Source organism: Phalacrocorax aristotelis, chromosome 7 (assembly GCF_949628215.1).
Source record: "Phalacrocorax aristotelis chromosome 7, bGulAri2.1, whole genome shotgun sequence".
Taxonomy (NCBI): Eukaryota; Metazoa; Chordata; class Aves; order Suliformes; family Phalacrocoracidae; genus Phalacrocorax; species Phalacrocorax aristotelis.
In genome coordinates, this window is record NC_134282.1 from 21,339,395 (window position 1) to 21,356,039 (window position 16,645).

Sequence of the window (16,645 nt, forward strand, 5' to 3'; positions counted from 1 at the left end):
ACATTGAACACTTTGGCATCTCCCAAGCAGCTAAGCTGCTTCTGCTGTTGCATACATGACCAAGGTGTCTAAGACAGACCCACACCACTTACAGCGCCATGAATGCTGATTCGGGTTCACAGCCTGCTCGCCAGCAAATGAGCCACCCAACTGAGCTTGCCATAACATTAACACATAGCATGCACAGACATTTTTAGCCATTTCACAATTACATCTAATTAAAATGTTTCCAACTACAGATTGTCAAAAGTCTGTGTATTTAAACCAGCTTCTCCTTTGCAGTAAGAAATGCAACTCCAGAACTCCCTAAGTCAAAGAATAATATTAATAATCATAATATTACATGCTTTAATACTCTAATTAAACCAGCCTAGATCTGGCTAGTACTCATACAGACTCCTTGCAAGGTAAAGGCAAGGCAAGTCTGCAGAAAGGCGTGCGAGGAGCTCTAAAGAATCACTTTTTGAGCAATATGCAAACCCAGAAGGCAGTGACTACCAATTATCATCTTCTGTGGCACATTTCCAGAAGCAGTAGGTGTACTCCTGGCCAAAACCCAACTCTAATTATACAGTGTCCACCTACTTCTAAATTTCATCTGCAAGTTATTTTTCATGTTCTCTTTATAAATGTTGTATTGACTAGGGTTGCTGGCACAGAACAACTGATGCCTTCTGTCCAAGACCGGGTGCATTTGAAGCGGGTGACCCAATTCAGATTGGTTTTATTATTTCTCATCATATTATTTGGACAAAAGACAGAATATTATTAACTAGCATTGACTAAGTCAAGAAGAAGCTTACTGTAAAGAAACAAAGCTAGATATCACATCCAAGTTTTCACCAAGCTTCAATTTCTTAAATCAATGTAGATTGACAGATAAACCTCCAGGGTCTGCCATCTGCCAGAGATGCTTCCTACCTCCCTTCTTTGTTCTAAAATGGTCTTATTTGAGCAGCAAAGATCTGATCAATACAAAGATGAGCAATGGCAGTGACAAAACAACAGCCATTCCCAGACTGAAGTGCCTGGTTTTCAGGGCCAGAATGGAAAGACGTTATTCTGGATACCCCAAACCACATTTGTGAATGCTGAAGCAATGCTGAAGGCAGTTAATTTGCGAATGCTCTGGTGTTAACAAAAATCAATGCTTTTAAGTCTTAGCCTTCAACAGAGAATCTGATTTATCCCCCCCCAAGTGACTGCAGGAGCACCCTGTTTATTCTGCTGCAGCCTGCAATCCCCCTCCTATTAGATTTACACTGATTTCAACTGAGCCAGAACTATATGAACAGGTTATGCAGAGGAAATTTGGGTAAAAGATTTCCTAAAATTATATGGAGGGATCCTTAAAATACCATGATACATTGGGAAGGAACTGTTTTCCCAACTATTCTATGCAAACCCTATCAAAAGCAGCTCAATCGGTTATTGGGCTGAAAAAAATAAGTCAGTGCAAGACATAATGGAGGTGAACAGGTACCCTGCGTCAGCTAATGCCTCTCACCTCCTCCCAGTGTTGCAATGCTGCTGCTTCATGAACACACAAGTTACACAAATAACGTTGGCTTTTTTTTGTTGTTTGAAGGAGTATTCTTACTCTTAAATATTCATTTGCTACAGTTGCAGAATTAACAAGCACACACTTAAGTAAGTCACAGAAATACTTACAGACCAAATGATTATCATCCTTCTAGACACAGAGTGATCTATGTTCCAGTAGATAAATGGAAGGAAAGTGATATAAAAAATCTCTTCACCCAAAGCAGCTGAAAACTTGAACAAGTAGTAGTAGAAGTAGTTCTTCACAATATACTTCTGCGTGCAACCCTGGAAATTAGAGGATTTTAGAAAGTTTTAGTGCATTAGGAAACTATATCAAACATTTAAGATATTTTAACTGTTACAGTTCCCAGCCCTTAAACCAAATAATTTGTCGGAACAAGTGTCAAGAAGTGAATTTCAATTTTTATAATAAAATTAAGACTATAGTGATAGCTCCATTACATTTCCTGCAGATCAGAAATCTCTCCAAACTAATCTTGGCAAAGATTTTCAAGATATCAGATCAGTCTTTCCTCCAAGGAAATCGAGTATATTTAAGAAAGGCTACCGACTCATTAATTTTGAAGTTTCTAGATCTGTAGATAAAAAGAGGCACCACTGCTTCCGCTGGAACTGTGTTTTGAGAGTAAAAAAGTAAACTACAATTACTGAACCATTTCATTTAATATTCGCCTCATTATAGCAGGCAAAGTTTACCCTGCTAGTCCCTAAAGTTTATCATCAGGCACGGCTGGTAACAGCATCCCCTGCATTGCCCTCAACGTCGGGCTCTTCCACGCGCTTCCGACCCTGTGCTCCCCCATGGCAGGATGCTCAGCAGACTGCCCTGCGCTGAAATGCTGCGGCTGGAAGCTACGGCCCTTACAGGTGAGTTGGCTCAGTAACTGCAGCTGCATGAGCTAATCCGGGGGGAAACAAGGCTGTGAGTGGGCAGAGAGAAGAGCTGCCCCTGACGCCTCCAACCTCTTTAAGTAACAGCAACCAACTTTAAACATTACCAGCCGATATATTGCCAACATTATCAGGTGACACTGTTTAAGACTTCATTCATTTTATTAAGCTAGACATTCCACTGCTGTCTGGATTTGGTGGCTAGATGATTTCATTAGATGCACCCCACCTAACATACTCGTTTTCTCTCTTCTAAAAGGCTGCACCCAGCCAGCCAGAGCTGGGAAGCCAGGCGGCAGCATATATTATTAAGGCCATGACTTTGGTCACTTGTGGTGGGGTTTGCTGTTGCCGCCATTTGGGATAGTATACCACTACGAAGCTTCCCACCCTGTTCACAGGAGCAACATGCAAGTGAATCACATTTTATATAAACACCTGTACACTTCATAAAAAAGGAGATATATGAAGAGGATTTTTGATTTAGGAGCAGGAGCAAGGGAACCATCAGTCTCTCTCCATCTCCCCAAAGAGAAAAAAAAATAAAATATGGAAGTTGGCTCTGTAAATATGAGATGAAAGAACTTCCTGAAGGTGAGAGCTGAGAAGAGATCACGAAGGTTTCAGCATAGACACACTAAGTTAAGATACAGCTTTGACAAACTCCTAAAACTCTTTTAAGAGGAAAACTATTATGCTTGAACTTGACTGTGTAACTACTCTAGCAGAGAAAAATTCTCATCCTACCTGCTAGTGAGAAAATGTAAAAATCACCTAAGGAGTCTAGACATGCAACTGTGACTCATTGTAAAAGCCATTAGAAGTTCCGGGCCCTTAATATGCTTTCAATATGGAGGATGAGGCAAACTGCATGAAGACAACAAAATCAAGATGGAAAGAAGTTGCATCCATTCACCTATCACAGAAAAAATGCCAACAACTTAGTGATTTTTGCATCAATAAATAGAAAAGATGAGTCAATGCTTTCAAAACACGGGGGTCACAGGAGTGTTACCCCATGTATTAGTAATAGGGGTGACAGCTGAGTTGCTAGCATCCCTCTAAGATAATTCAGCAGTATGCTATGGCTGGCCAAATGACAGAGCAATCAGTCTAAGCCTCCTGAGTCTCATATGCCACTTAGAAAACACTCCCAGTGCAATTAGCAACTCTGATGATTCTGTCTGAGATCCTGAAACCATATTTGGCCATACTTACATTGCCCCAGAGAAGGCTCTCTTCTGGCATCACTAATTCCTCAATTAAGCATCAATCTCCAATGTATTAGGAATTGTGTGCTTTAGATCAAAGATGATCAGACATATCCCTAAGGTAACTCTTTTATACTTGGACACATGGGATGAGGGACCAAACTTTCTAATTCCAATTATCTATTTTGTGGGGGCAAAAAAAGATAATTTTCCAGGTTCTAAAATAAATCTGGAGTTAAAAATATTTCTAGGCAGAAAGCAGGCCCAAGTCTTTCCACATGACTTTAAGAAACTTTCATTTTCTTCTATTCTTTTTCTATGAGAAATCATTCCCTACTTGTTTCCGGTTTTTGTTTGTTTTTTTTTAAATACTTTTTTTTTATTTTAAACACCACCCCAGCAGTTGTGGACAGCCCAGTGTGTGAATTCGGGCACAAACAGATCACGCCTGTGACACACAAGGGTAACAACCACTTGTTAGGCATGCACGGTACCACAGAATTGCTCCACTTCATTTTAGGTAGTGTACGATAATTTAAAAGGCAATGCTTTCATTCATTATGATGCTAAAGCATTGCAAATACAGGAAGTCCACTCCATGCGCCTTTGTACCTGGCCCATGAGAAGTCTATCTTTGGTTGCAGCAGTTAGCTCGCATTTACTATTTATATCCATTATTTCTGCAGAAAGCAGAGTATGCTGTGCTTTGTGAAGTGCCTTCCCTTTTTATTCTCATTCTAACCCCAGCGCAGGAAAAAGCCATTGCAATTATTTGTGTGAATGTTTAGCGTCTTATAACACACTCAGAAATTTATTCAATCTCTACTTTTAAATAACTCTGATCTCTAGACTTGTTTATATTTAATGTACAGAAGTGACCCGACGCTTTCCACAACCTCTGAAGCACTTTCAGTGAGTCATCCCCTCCATCCATCTCCATTACTATTTGGTCCAGATCAGAGAAGTGTTGATGGGCAGTAATTAAGGCTATAGAGAAAGTCAGAATTTTAAGAACATTTCAGAAGCAAGGTGTAATAAGCCACGACATTTGAAGACACAGAAGACAGGTGATCTCACCAAATGGCCCTTCTCAACTATAAGAGATCTATTTTGGAAAAAACTTAACTCCTCAAATTACAAGAGACTCATTCACATATTCATGTGTGTCTCCATAGACTAAATACTCACCTGAAGTATTGTCACAGAAAATGGCTATTGTAGGTCATCCTACATTTCACAGTCTTTGCACACTGGTCGTGGGTGGTCACCCGCACCAGGTACTGCCTCACGCATGCTCAGGAGTCCAAGTTGCAGCACCTACGCTGCTGCAGCACCCACCCAGCCTCCCCCGGAGCACAGGAGCATCCCCAAAGCCTCCCCATGGAGTGATAATGACAGGGTAAGCAAAGCAGATCAAACCACCACCGTGGTGACTCTAGGGAGAAGCTAACACAATGACACAGTATAGCAGGAATCTGTAGATTTAGACAGTACATACATTAAAAGTATTTATCCTTTACAGCTGAATTTAAGGAACAGCAGCTGAACCACTAATGTAATGGATTGAAAATGTATTTTTAGGCAGAGATATAGCACCTGCAAGGCAAAAGGAAAAAGGAAAAAGATACTCTCCTCCCAATTCCTATAGGATCTCTTTTGTCAAAGTGCTAAACAGGCATCTGCTTTCCCTGCCCTGTCTCCAGAGACAAGCTTTGTAGCATCAGACATCTAAGGCTCAGAGCCTGACCCAGAGATACCATTAACCAACATTTTGTTCTCAGCTCTCAATTACTTTGGGTCTTTCCAAAGATGTGCATGTTTAATTAAAGTTCTTGAGGTCCCTTGATTCCAGCAGAATTGCCTTGCAGAAGATCAGGAATTTCCCTCCCAAAGCCCCTAGTTAATGCATTGTGATACTTCTCATGTAAGGGAGGGGTTTTTTTGTGCTGTGAAAAGGCACAAAGTTTAGAGAAGCCACCACAGACCAGGCACAAGAATAAGAAGCCAAAGATTCCAGTCTAGATGTTGCTATATGTAGAGACAATAGAAATCAGACAATTCAGTCCCACAATGCAGTACTGTGTGGAGTATAACCAGTGGGGAAAAACCTTCTGTATTGAGTATTTTGTATACGCAGTCAGTTTTACATCACTTCCATGTTTATTAACTGTACCCAGTTAATAAAGCAACTTACCATGTCATAACCAAAAATTAGGTAACAAGGATCAGATTTTGGAAAATAAGAATAAACAAACTCCATTATATCAAGGGCTTCAGGTCTTCCACCCATCTGCACAGTTAAGTGTCAAATAATTTCAGAGTTTTCTGAAGATGTAACATGCAGCTGAGAGCAGCCAGGAACATCTCCAGCACCTATGCATTCACCTCTCCTGGGAGCACCAATGCTAGATACTCACCAGTCCAAGATGCAAGTCAACAGGGTGGCCAGGAAAAAGGCGCTACACCCCAGTGGGAGATCCTGGTGTGGCCACGAGCCCCTCGCAGGGCAGGGCTGGGGACACAGGACCAGTGGTGAGCAAGGAGGCAGCAAAGAATGGGTACAGACACATGGAAGAAATTGCAGAGATGTCAGAAAGACAGCAGAGGGGAAGACACACAGAGCCTACAAAATGCACATAAGGAGCCCCAAGGCATGAAAAGCTTACCTAACCAAGCTCATATATATATATATATGCAGCTTCCAGCTCTGTTCAAGCACTTTCATTCAGGTAATTATTCGCTTTTTCTTTCCCCCCCCTCCAGAATGTGATGCAGCCAGTTAACAAGAGTTGTCTGGGTTTATTTAGCATCCTTGTTGTCAGAGAGACACCTAGAGCTAACAAAAACCTGAGAAACGCAGGGATGGAGACAAACAGAAATCACGAGAAAACCCTCCTCCAATGCTATCAAGTTCTGACCAGCTCTGCTGTTAGCAGAAAGGTCTTGTTAACTACTACACAAACAGGCAACATCCAACTGGCAGCTGTTGTGCATGCATTTATAGTGGCATGTACTAATGGCATAATTATTAGGGACACAGCCTTGAGTCATCATTTGATGCAGAAGCAAGACAATCTCTGCTTGAGAAGTAACAACATGTGAGCTTCAAGCCAGACTACCATAAAGCTTTTGATAGTCTCAGGCACAGAACGAGCAGGGAGTCTAACTATCAGGTGGATTTCTGGTAGCGTTTCAGTAGTTTCTTAATTCATTCAAAGCACCAAAAAAGACCATTATATAAAGCTCTCAGCAAGTTACTTCGGCAGAACAGTGCCACATGGCCAGCAGCACCAGGGACAGCTGGAAGCTGTCAGGCTGAAATGGGCCAGGCTTTGCAGGACCAAAGGCTGAGACCAGTCAAGTGGGAAACAGGAAAGGTATGGCCCTAACTCCCACTAGACCTGGCACAATGCTTGCCCAATAGATGTTGTGCCATTCATCACACCGTACATCATTGCATCTTCATCCAGAAGTTTCCCCTTCAGTCAGTAAAAGACAGTCGGCTGAGACAGATACACACACCTGCACAATCAACAGGCACTCAGCACGCTGCAGCTAGGACAGGTCCAGGACAAAGTTAAGACACTGTAGTTTATCCCTGAAGATTTAATTTTTTCAATCTTCAGATGATTTTCCCTTCCACTCTGATTAGTACTCAGGAGGTAGACTTAATTATAGGTTATATTTCTGTACGTTGCTCTTGAAGTAACTAATTAGCCATCCTTCCTTCTGTTGAAAGAACACGGGTAGATGCATCAGAATCTGCCAAGTCACTTAAATATAAAGTGGACTAAAATAAGACTAGAGTTGACAGAGCACTTGCTTAGGCAATTAATAGGAAGAATCAATGAAGGAAAAAATTGATCACGTAGTTTTCCTAAAAGAAAGCCTTCTTAATAAAAAAAGAAAAAATAAAGTCTAAGTCTCTTTCAGAGACATAGGGGAATGGCTGCTGATGAGACTAAGATTGTTTGTGAAGAACTATGCCTGCAGTCATCTGGAAGGACAGCCTTGTGTTTCCTGAAAGACAGCCTAACCGAAGTCTAGCTTGTCCACCAAGGATGGACAGTTTACACTCCCATCACTCTGACAGAAGTTTGTCTAACTTGTCCTTACCAAAGCTGGTGGTGGAGGCTCCACTGCTTGCTCCAGGCAATCTCTGTGTGCTTTGCTCTCCCTAACACCTAGCCTGAAAACTCTCCCACTGAAATTTAAACCTATGACTATTTTCTTATCTACTGCAAACAAGGAACAAATTGTTTTCTTCCTCTGAAGGCTGACACAGGAGAAGCTTATTACAAGTGTTCAAAAAGGACATAACTGTCTTCTCTTCCACTGCTTAATCACCTGGCATTTCTTACAGAAAATATTTCGCATTTTCCAGACACAGCACTTAATGTGCCTGCCTTGAATTACGGTGCCCAAAGATCAGACATGACACAGTAATGCTGAAGGAACAGTCCTGCACAATTTCATTCATTTCACAGGCTGTTTTCAGAATAGCATACCACCATAGAACCATGCTCAACCTGTGATCTCCTCTAATAATTTTTTTCTCCATGAAAGCACTACCAAGCCTATTGTTTCCCATTCTGTAGTTGAGTATTTACTATACCTGCTTGTTCAGTAGGTATCTGCACCTAGCAAATAAAGTCAGTTTTCAACTATATCTTCAACATGACAAGACCTTTTGATTTCTGTTCTTGTCCTCCAGCGTACCCCACAACTCCTCCTAAATTCATCTCACAGCCAGTGTGCCTCTCCCACCTACATTTCCATCTAGTTACTTCCATGTGGCTACAAAACCTATTCTGAAGAGCCCATGTACTCACCACTTTCCATCAAAAGGCGTTCTTCGTGGCACTCAAACTTGCAGGCCATTCAATTTCAGGTATTCCTGCTTAGCAGATGCCTGGAGCGTTGATATCCATGACTCCTACCAGCTCATATGCTTTGGAACTTGTGCTAGTTGCTAATATGAAGGCAAGATCATGTGATCTTCTTCACACAGTAGTCTCATGGTATCAGAATGATGTTTCAGCCATTTTCTTCCAATATCATTCAAAGAAACCGAAAGAGGTCTACTTTCCACCACAGTCTTCAGACTTGTAAGGAAACACCTACACACACATCCCTGACACGGAGAGTAATGCCTTTGTCTTTATTTCCTTGCACGCTTTTTATGGAAAGTTGGCCCTTTCATGGCCGTTCCCGTTGCCCAAATAACACCTTGGACATCCAGTTCTTATGCTTTTGATTTTAACCACTGATGAACGTCAACAGCAGTTTCCTGCCAAGAAAGCTGCACAACACCAGCATAAATAGGGCTGCGTGCATCTGCTTCTTGATGAGCATTATAAAGGCAGCTCAGTTCCTTCACCCTCTCAGCAAGGGACCAGCCCTGCTTTGCCAGGCAGAGGTTAGGCAGGTTGGACACAGCTGTTTCAGGTGCTCCCGACAAAAGTGGTGGGTGAGCTTCCCATGCACTTCAGAATCCTCCTACATTCCAGGAGGAACTGGCTGATTTGTGCAATAAGGAAGTAAGAGGGCAAGAGAGAGGCAGGAGAGGGAAGGGCAGAAGGCAAAGGCTTCCTTCTTCCCTGATTTACAGCAGGAGAACAGGTTTGTTTAATTGCATTTTAATTTGCAAGGATTATATTGTCATTTTATAAGTGTACCCCGGTGACTACTCCTAAAAGTGTCTGAGGAAGTAATTTTAAGGGTTAGGTAGCTGCAATGTCTGTAGACAGAGGAGAGGAAAAAACATGAGTTAAGAACCAGAGAAAGTAAGTTACAGATGGCTCAGAAGGACAGAGATTCCTGCTTTGAAACAGAGATCAAAAAAATTCCTCTGAAATGCAACCATATTTCATATCTCCAAAGGCTTAGTGATACTAAAAGTGTTTTTGGATAGGAGAAGGATGCGTCACACAACAACAGTTTTCAAACTGCACAGCATTAGACAGCCACCCTGCCCACACACCAGCTCCCTGCAAACACCACCACCTCTTATTTTTGACTTCCTGCCAAAACACATGAGTCAGAGCATTACTAGGACCTGTAAGGCTGCTAGATACCCAGGCTGCTCTCCAGAGATCTGGAGAAAGAAGAGTAGGAAGCCCCTCAATTTGCTTTCCCCTCAGCACTCCTGGGTTTGGGGACCTCTCAGCTGACAGCAGCCTAATGCAACAGAAGCATACAGGAATGGCCAAATGACCAAGGACTTCAATATTATGTTTCTTTTCAGAGCAAAAAGCTTCTTCTCATCTTAAGACTTGGTTTCAGAAATTAACTCTAGCCTGGAAATTTGACACCATAGAGTCACATCTCACAGCCTCGATTCATAGTCCCTTATTTCTACCCAGCAGCATCATGAACCCAGTCAGCCCGCTTCTGCACAAAGATCATTTCCACAGTAGAGGTCTATTTTGAGAGGCATAGAGCAGCAAGGCTTCTGGAAGATAAATGGTATGGTGTTACTCTGCCCATTTTCAGACAACTAAATTATTTTTTTTATTAATCTGTTATAATTGGGCAACAGCACAGGGAGAAACGACTGTTTCCCCAGCAGATAGTTCCAGGATTCAAGTCAAAGAGCAGTTTTCTAAGGTATCGCCAAATAAGGCTTCAAGTTAACTATCACCGCAAATATGCCAGTCCCAGGTAGATGTGCTCCTGGAAGGTGGAGACCACTGTAAACAGGAAGGGACATGGTGTTCAAATTGCAGCTGTGACTGTAGAGAGGCATACTGGAGGACACCTCAGCAGCCAGCCAGCCCCTGGTGATGAGAGCCATAAGATGTTCTCAATTCACTTGCTGGCTCATTATCAGTTGCAGTTAGTGCAGGCCATGGCTATGTCAGCTCTGTTTCTGATGGTGAAACACACAAGGAGACCAACTGGTGACCTGATATCACCAACAAGCACTGTTCAAGCAGATGGCCAGGATCTCTTATGCCACTGAAGAAGTAACTGTGGCTGAAGCTCCCTTGGCACCCTAGCAGCCTCCATGCACCAGCACTGCTTGGCACAGTACTGCTGGTACAGTTCGGCATGTGCTTGCAAGGTTTAATGCTTCAATCTGTGCCAGTTCACTATTCACCCTGGCACCTCACAGGTAGGGGTGACATTGGCATCACAGCAGCCCTGCCATACATATCCCCTTTCTCCCTAGACACCTTGTATTTTGCTTATTCTCTCCTCTGCTTCATGCTATACATCCTGGTCCATGGGCCTTATATTTGTCAGGGAACAGGTTCCTCACTGCTAATGCCTCTGAGCTCTTTCCCATGCAAACATTCAGTCTTTGTGGCATGACTGAGGTGTCTGACACTCTTCTGGAAAAGACAGTATCTCAACGCTCTCCCTTTGCACAGAGAAATGTCAATAGGGAACACTTAAGGCAATACATCTAATTAAACTGGTTAGCATAAGTAAGCAGTTACAATTATGTCAAGTCAAGCTAAGGCATAACAACAGCCTGGTCTGCTGTTACAGAAGGACCACACAGCTTCATGTGTGCCAGAACTGGCAGGCTCAGGGAACTCTATTAGCAGTAGTTTGCAACAGCCAATTGTCTTCAAAAGGAAAGATTAAACTTTTTTTTTTTAATCTAGTAATAAATATTAACAAATACAGTAATAAAATAAAATAGTAATAAATTAGCAATATAACCCTATATTGAAGCATTCATGTACCTCTAAAGCTAGACCAATGGCAGTTTACCTTGGAAAAATAAGCTAAAGGTGCTAACTGTACTGAACTGATGTGAAGCCCTATAAAGCAGGAACCAGAATAGCCATTTAAAATAAAAATCTCATGGTTTAGCCAACGCTACCTGTACATTTTAGACGTTGGATTTATTTGCCATAGCAGTCAATAGTCACCTTCCATTGCCCAGATGACCCATAAATATTTCCTGCAGAGTATATAAATGAGGTAAAAAAATCGGCTTTGCAGGGAGAACCGATTTTCTCTGGCTCCTCACCCATCAAACCTACCCCTGTTCTCCAGAGATCTAAACGAGAAAAATGAGAGCAGATGAGCTTTTATTCTTCTGGTTGATACCTGAACTAATGGCCTAAGACATTCAGCAGAATTATAAAACAGTAAGTGGCTCACCTCCAAGCACTGGAATTAATCCTAGGATCCTGAAAGCTCCTCACTATAAGGTCCAGTAGCCTCCAAAGATGACTCAGGCTGTGAGCCAGGAAGCGCTGAGTCACAAAGCACCTAATCATCAGCGTAAGGACTCAGTCTCCTGGTGTAGCCCCTCACATGCCCCCTGCACCACCAGCAGCAGCTTCCTCAGCAGCAAGCACCCCACAGGATACCTATTACAATCAGCAAGTGAAGTCTCACAAAGTTTTATTAGCATCACTGGGTTACCACACACTGCTTGAATCTTGGATACAATTGTATCGTCATCTTCCAAAGGACCATCACTCAGAGGGCTGGCCAAAAACCATCTGATGAAACCGTATTATTCATACATGCTAACAACATCCTTTACCAGCTGCTTTCCTTGGGAACCTTAAAATGAAAATTGGACATGTACAGGGCTGGCAAGCTTCCTTGGCCACCACACTACGTAGGGGAGAGCTGAACACGAAGTACCAGAGCACCGGGAGTGATGCTGAGGAATGCGAGCCTCACGCTCAGCCCATCAAAATAAGAAACTGGATCTCATGTTTCTCTAGCTGCAGCTCCAAACTGAGGAACTTCCAGAAGTTTAGTTATATTCTCTAGGAGGACAAACTGCTAGCGCTTGAGGCATAAATGCCTTGCTGCCAGCTCTCCTCATGGTGCTCGTGGGCTTTTCTCACAAGGGTTTGCCTCACCTGCTGAACCTACCACAGCTACTGTCCACTTAGTGCTCCATGGAAAGGGACACAACATGAAACCAAGTAAGACAGTAATAGTAATATGATTTAAAAAGGAAAAGCAAGACTCTGAGGCTGATGCAAAAATCTATTGAAAGGGAATGCCACAGAAGAGAGACACTGACTCACGCTCTAGAGCAAGTCTACTTCAAGTTACCAGACATCCTTTGACAGCAAAAGCAGTGCTGTCATCTATGTCTTGTCAGTAATTAACTACATTTTTGGGGACTGCAATACATCTGAGATGGATGTGCAGTTTTTACTTACCTTTTCTGTTTCTGTTACCATCACCTTGCTGTTATCCTGGTTATTAGTCTCCTCACCTAAGGCACGAGTAAGAACTATACAATCACTAAACGTGATCAGCCAGTTTGTAAACATTGCACCAGTTTGGAGCAGTTCTGACAGTTAAGGTATAACTACAGAGTAAATAAGAACTGTACTCTTTCAAAGGCAGAAAGATAGATCTGAAGAGATGATAAAGCATCTGGGAAAAGGAAGAGTGGAGAAAAACAACCCCCTACAGAGAACTTTGAATAAGAGATTTTGTGGGGCTTTTCCCCCCCTTGGTTCCCTCTAATTCAGGCTACCAATTTTCAGAGCAAAAGTCCATCAGGACGTTACAGATAAGCAGAGTTCTACTTTTTAAATATATGTAACATTTATTTGGCCACTCACTAAAACCCTGAACAAATCTTCAGTATTATTAAGGGTGCAACTTAAGGACTTCATACAGAGCATCAGGAAAATATATCTTCCAAGCAGTTTCAGAAAGAAATTCCCTGCAAAACAAACCGATATTAGAAAGGAGCACAGAAAACAAAGAAGTACTAGCTATAGACAAGATAATTACAAGAAATTACTGTCTTGTCTTCCATAGTAATAAAACCCAACAGTTCTTTTACTAAAAGCCCATGGGTTCAATATGAAGTCTGAGCCAGGGCCTAAGTCCAGCCAGGGTGTTGGACTAGCACCATTTTGTATCACCCTCAGATACCTGAGTTTTCATCTGAAGTATTAAAAAGTTTTTCTAACTTATCTGGTAACCAAGGGAACATCAAGAACATGGGCTAAGCAACTGATTTAATATTTAAGAAACACACAGAGCTCTTGCTGTCACACCTAAGCATTTCATTCCTTGTCTCATCATCTCAGGGCAGCGCCTGTGGGGCAGACAGGACTGAATTACAAAGATTCAGAAATACAGCCCCTCATTGTGCTGCTGACCACTGTCATGAGGCCTTCTGACTTTAAAAAATCCCAAAACCAAAAAAACCCACACACAACCCAAATATAGTCTGCAGGTTATACATAAAAGACACTGATGCATCATAAGTAGCACTTACAGCAATAAATGCATGCAGCTAATTAAAGGCATCCTTCTCCCAGATCATGGGCTGTCCTGTCTCATTACCCTCCTGAGGAATCTCCCCTTCTCTCCAGGCAGTACAGCATCTATCCGTACCAGGTGTGTCCATCACCATCAGCTTTCGCCGGAGTCCCTCAAACTGGGCCATTTCAGCACACCATCCAGCCCACATCAGATGCAGGGGCCTGAGAGCTGGCACAGAAGACAGGGGAATGTCCTACGGAGATGGAGCTGCGGCAGCCCCAGCATCTGGCCAACCATTCACATCTTCTTCACTCAAGTACTTAATTATATATTCTGTTTTCACAGGTATAACCTACTGATCATTCAAAAAGCTTTTAAGACTACTGCATTGCGACAGCAAAGGCAAAGTAATATAATCTCATAGAAAACTTCCATCCTGATAACAGACTTTGAAAGCCCCAAACTTGAGAAAGGGATGCTCGAGCTGAGCACATAGCCATCCAAGGTCACCAGCAGTGAGCTTCAGGGGCAGTGCTTCAGCACCTTTCTGCAAATGCCTGCAGCCGAGAGCAAGAAAACACCACTACCCATAGGGAGCTTATGGCCAGACTTTGCTATCTGCATTAGACTCCTCCACCTCTTTGCAGGTACATCAAGGCAACTCCCATTCACTTCGCAACAGAGCGGTGAGTATGTTTTTTGGCATAAGGAAGATCCAAATTCACTTTCAGCATCTCCTGGTGGGTTGCAGAAGACCCTCTTTGTATAAATGGATTTTCACAGAGGCAGCAAGAGCCTGTCTTTATAACTCTAGCACTTAAATGAAACATCGGCAAAGCCATTACTCCCGTCTCCATTTTCTTTGGATTTGAACCCACCTTTCACAGATTTCAGAAGTGAATGTCCAAATTATGTGGAAACAAACTCTTCCACTTTTATGTCCAGGTGTCATGAATTACTACCCAGGACATACTCACCCTTCAGTAAAGGTAGTTGTTTCTTATTTTGTGAAACCCAAACCAGTTGCTCCTGGTGAAGTGAATGGCTCCATTCATGGAGCACTAACTTGGATAGGATTTTAGTATTAATACTGTTATGTTAATCCTGTCACTTTTCAAAAGCAAGTAGTGAAAAGAAATCTTTTAGTGAGTTATCTGCATAATTTACTGAAAGTGTCCCGTAGTTCAGAAGCAAATAGACTGAAGAACTACCCCAATTTTCCTGATTTTTTTTAACTGAGAAAGAGTCAAACAGATGAAGAATTTTAGGTGCTTAAAATGGGAAACCAAGCAACTAGATGTAGGTCAGGGAAAGGTAAAATAGTATGGGAGAAGCGGCAGAGTTGTGGCATACATGGCTGGCCCGTGTTTACTTTACAGGTAGAATTTGGAAGACCATTATCACACATCCTTTCCAGAAGGCACTACGAAGTGATGTGCTAATGAATTAAAGTCATTACAGTCAGAGAAAAAGCAGGTCATCCAACCTGTACACAGCTGTTGCGTCATGCCCTTCCCTGTTCCCTTCAGAAACACACGCGAATTACAGACCGCGCCATAAAACGCCGTGACCTGCTTGGCCGGGGAAGCGCGGAGCCCAGCGCTACCGGCGCCGCGGCTGCAACGCGCAGAAGGGAGCTGGCGCAGGCCCGGGCAGCCGCGGCGGCTGAGCTACGGGCAGAGCTCCCCGCCTGCCCCGGCCTCACCCCGCGGGAGGCCGGCAGCGAGCCGCGGGTGAGCGGGGCACCACGGCAGGAGCGCCCGCGGATGCAGAGGGATCCACGCGACACGGGCTCCTGCTCCCAGCCGCTGCCCCGGGAAAACGTGCGTCCCAGGGTGAGGCGGCGCTGCTGCAGAGCTCCTGCGGGCACCGCGGCAGGCAGAGCCGCTCCCGCACCGAGCATCTCATTTCGGGGGCGCCAGCGACGGCGGGGTGTAAGCGGAGAAGCCCAGAAATGCCTCCCCGGCGGGGCCGGGATGGCGCCGGGCGGCGGCCCCCGCGCAGCGCTGCCCCGCACCGGCGCCCCTCGCAGCCCAGCCCCTCCATCCCCCCCCTCCCGGCCCCGCGCCCGGGCAGGCGGCGGGATGGGGCGGGAGGGCACACGGGGAGCCCCGGCGCGCATGGCCGCGGGGGGCGGCTGTGCTGAGTCACGGCCGGGCCCGGCCGCCCCCCGCTCCGCACTCACCTGCGGGCCGCGGCCGCTCCGCGCCCCGTTGCGGGGGGGGCCGCGGCCGGCGGCTGCCGGGCGGCGCTGCGAGCTCACGCCGTTGCAGGCGCCGCGGTCCCGGGTCCCCTCCGCGGGGTCGCCGCCACCGCCGCCTTCTTCGCCTGCGGGGAAGAGCCCGCAGCAGCGCTGGAAGCGCGCCACGGGCTGGGAGCTGCGCAGGGTGCCCAGCAGGCGGGCCATGCTACCGACAGCCTCCGCTCCGTTCCGCGCCGCGCCCCGGCGGCTGCGGGGCAGCGGGCAGGTGCGTCCCGTCCCGCCAGGTGCGCCGCGCCACGCCCCGCCACGCCCCGCCCGCCAGGTGCGCCACGCCACGCCCCCGCCCCGGAGCGTCCCCTGCCGGCCGGGCCGTGCGCCCCCCTCGTTGTCCCACCCGGCGGCAGTAGGAAATTCAGCAAGTTCCTCTTTTTTGTCATTTTTCCTCCCATGACAACCCTGATAAAAAAATTGATATAATCTACCTGGATATAAAGCCAGCCCACTTTCCTAACCTAAAGATAAACCTCCCCAGTTGTCACCAAGAGCTTCAGGATTTCCC

At 44.7% G+C, this 16,645-nt stretch overlaps 1 protein-coding gene across 2 annotated transcripts in view; it reads right to left on the minus strand.

Moving 5' to 3' along the window:
* Window positions 1–16,396, minus strand: part of SGPP2 (sphingosine-1-phosphate phosphatase 2) — a 39,159-nt gene extending 22,763 nt beyond the window's left edge. The window contains exons 1-2 of one of the 2 annotated variants that reach the window (XM_075099235.1): window positions 16,069–16,396; window positions 1,672–1,830 (exon numbers count right to left, since the gene is read on the minus strand). In XM_075099235.1, coding sequence (XP_074955336.1) covers window positions 1,672–1,830; window positions 16,069–16,290 — 381 coding nt within the window. In that variant the 5' untranslated portion in view covers window positions 16,291–16,396. Of the gene's footprint in view, window positions 1–1,671; window positions 1,831–12,817; window positions 12,887–16,068 lie in introns of those variants that run through there. The other variant, XM_075099236.1, reaches the window with a different exon arrangement.
* Between the last annotated feature and the right edge of the window lie 249 nt (window positions 16,397–16,645).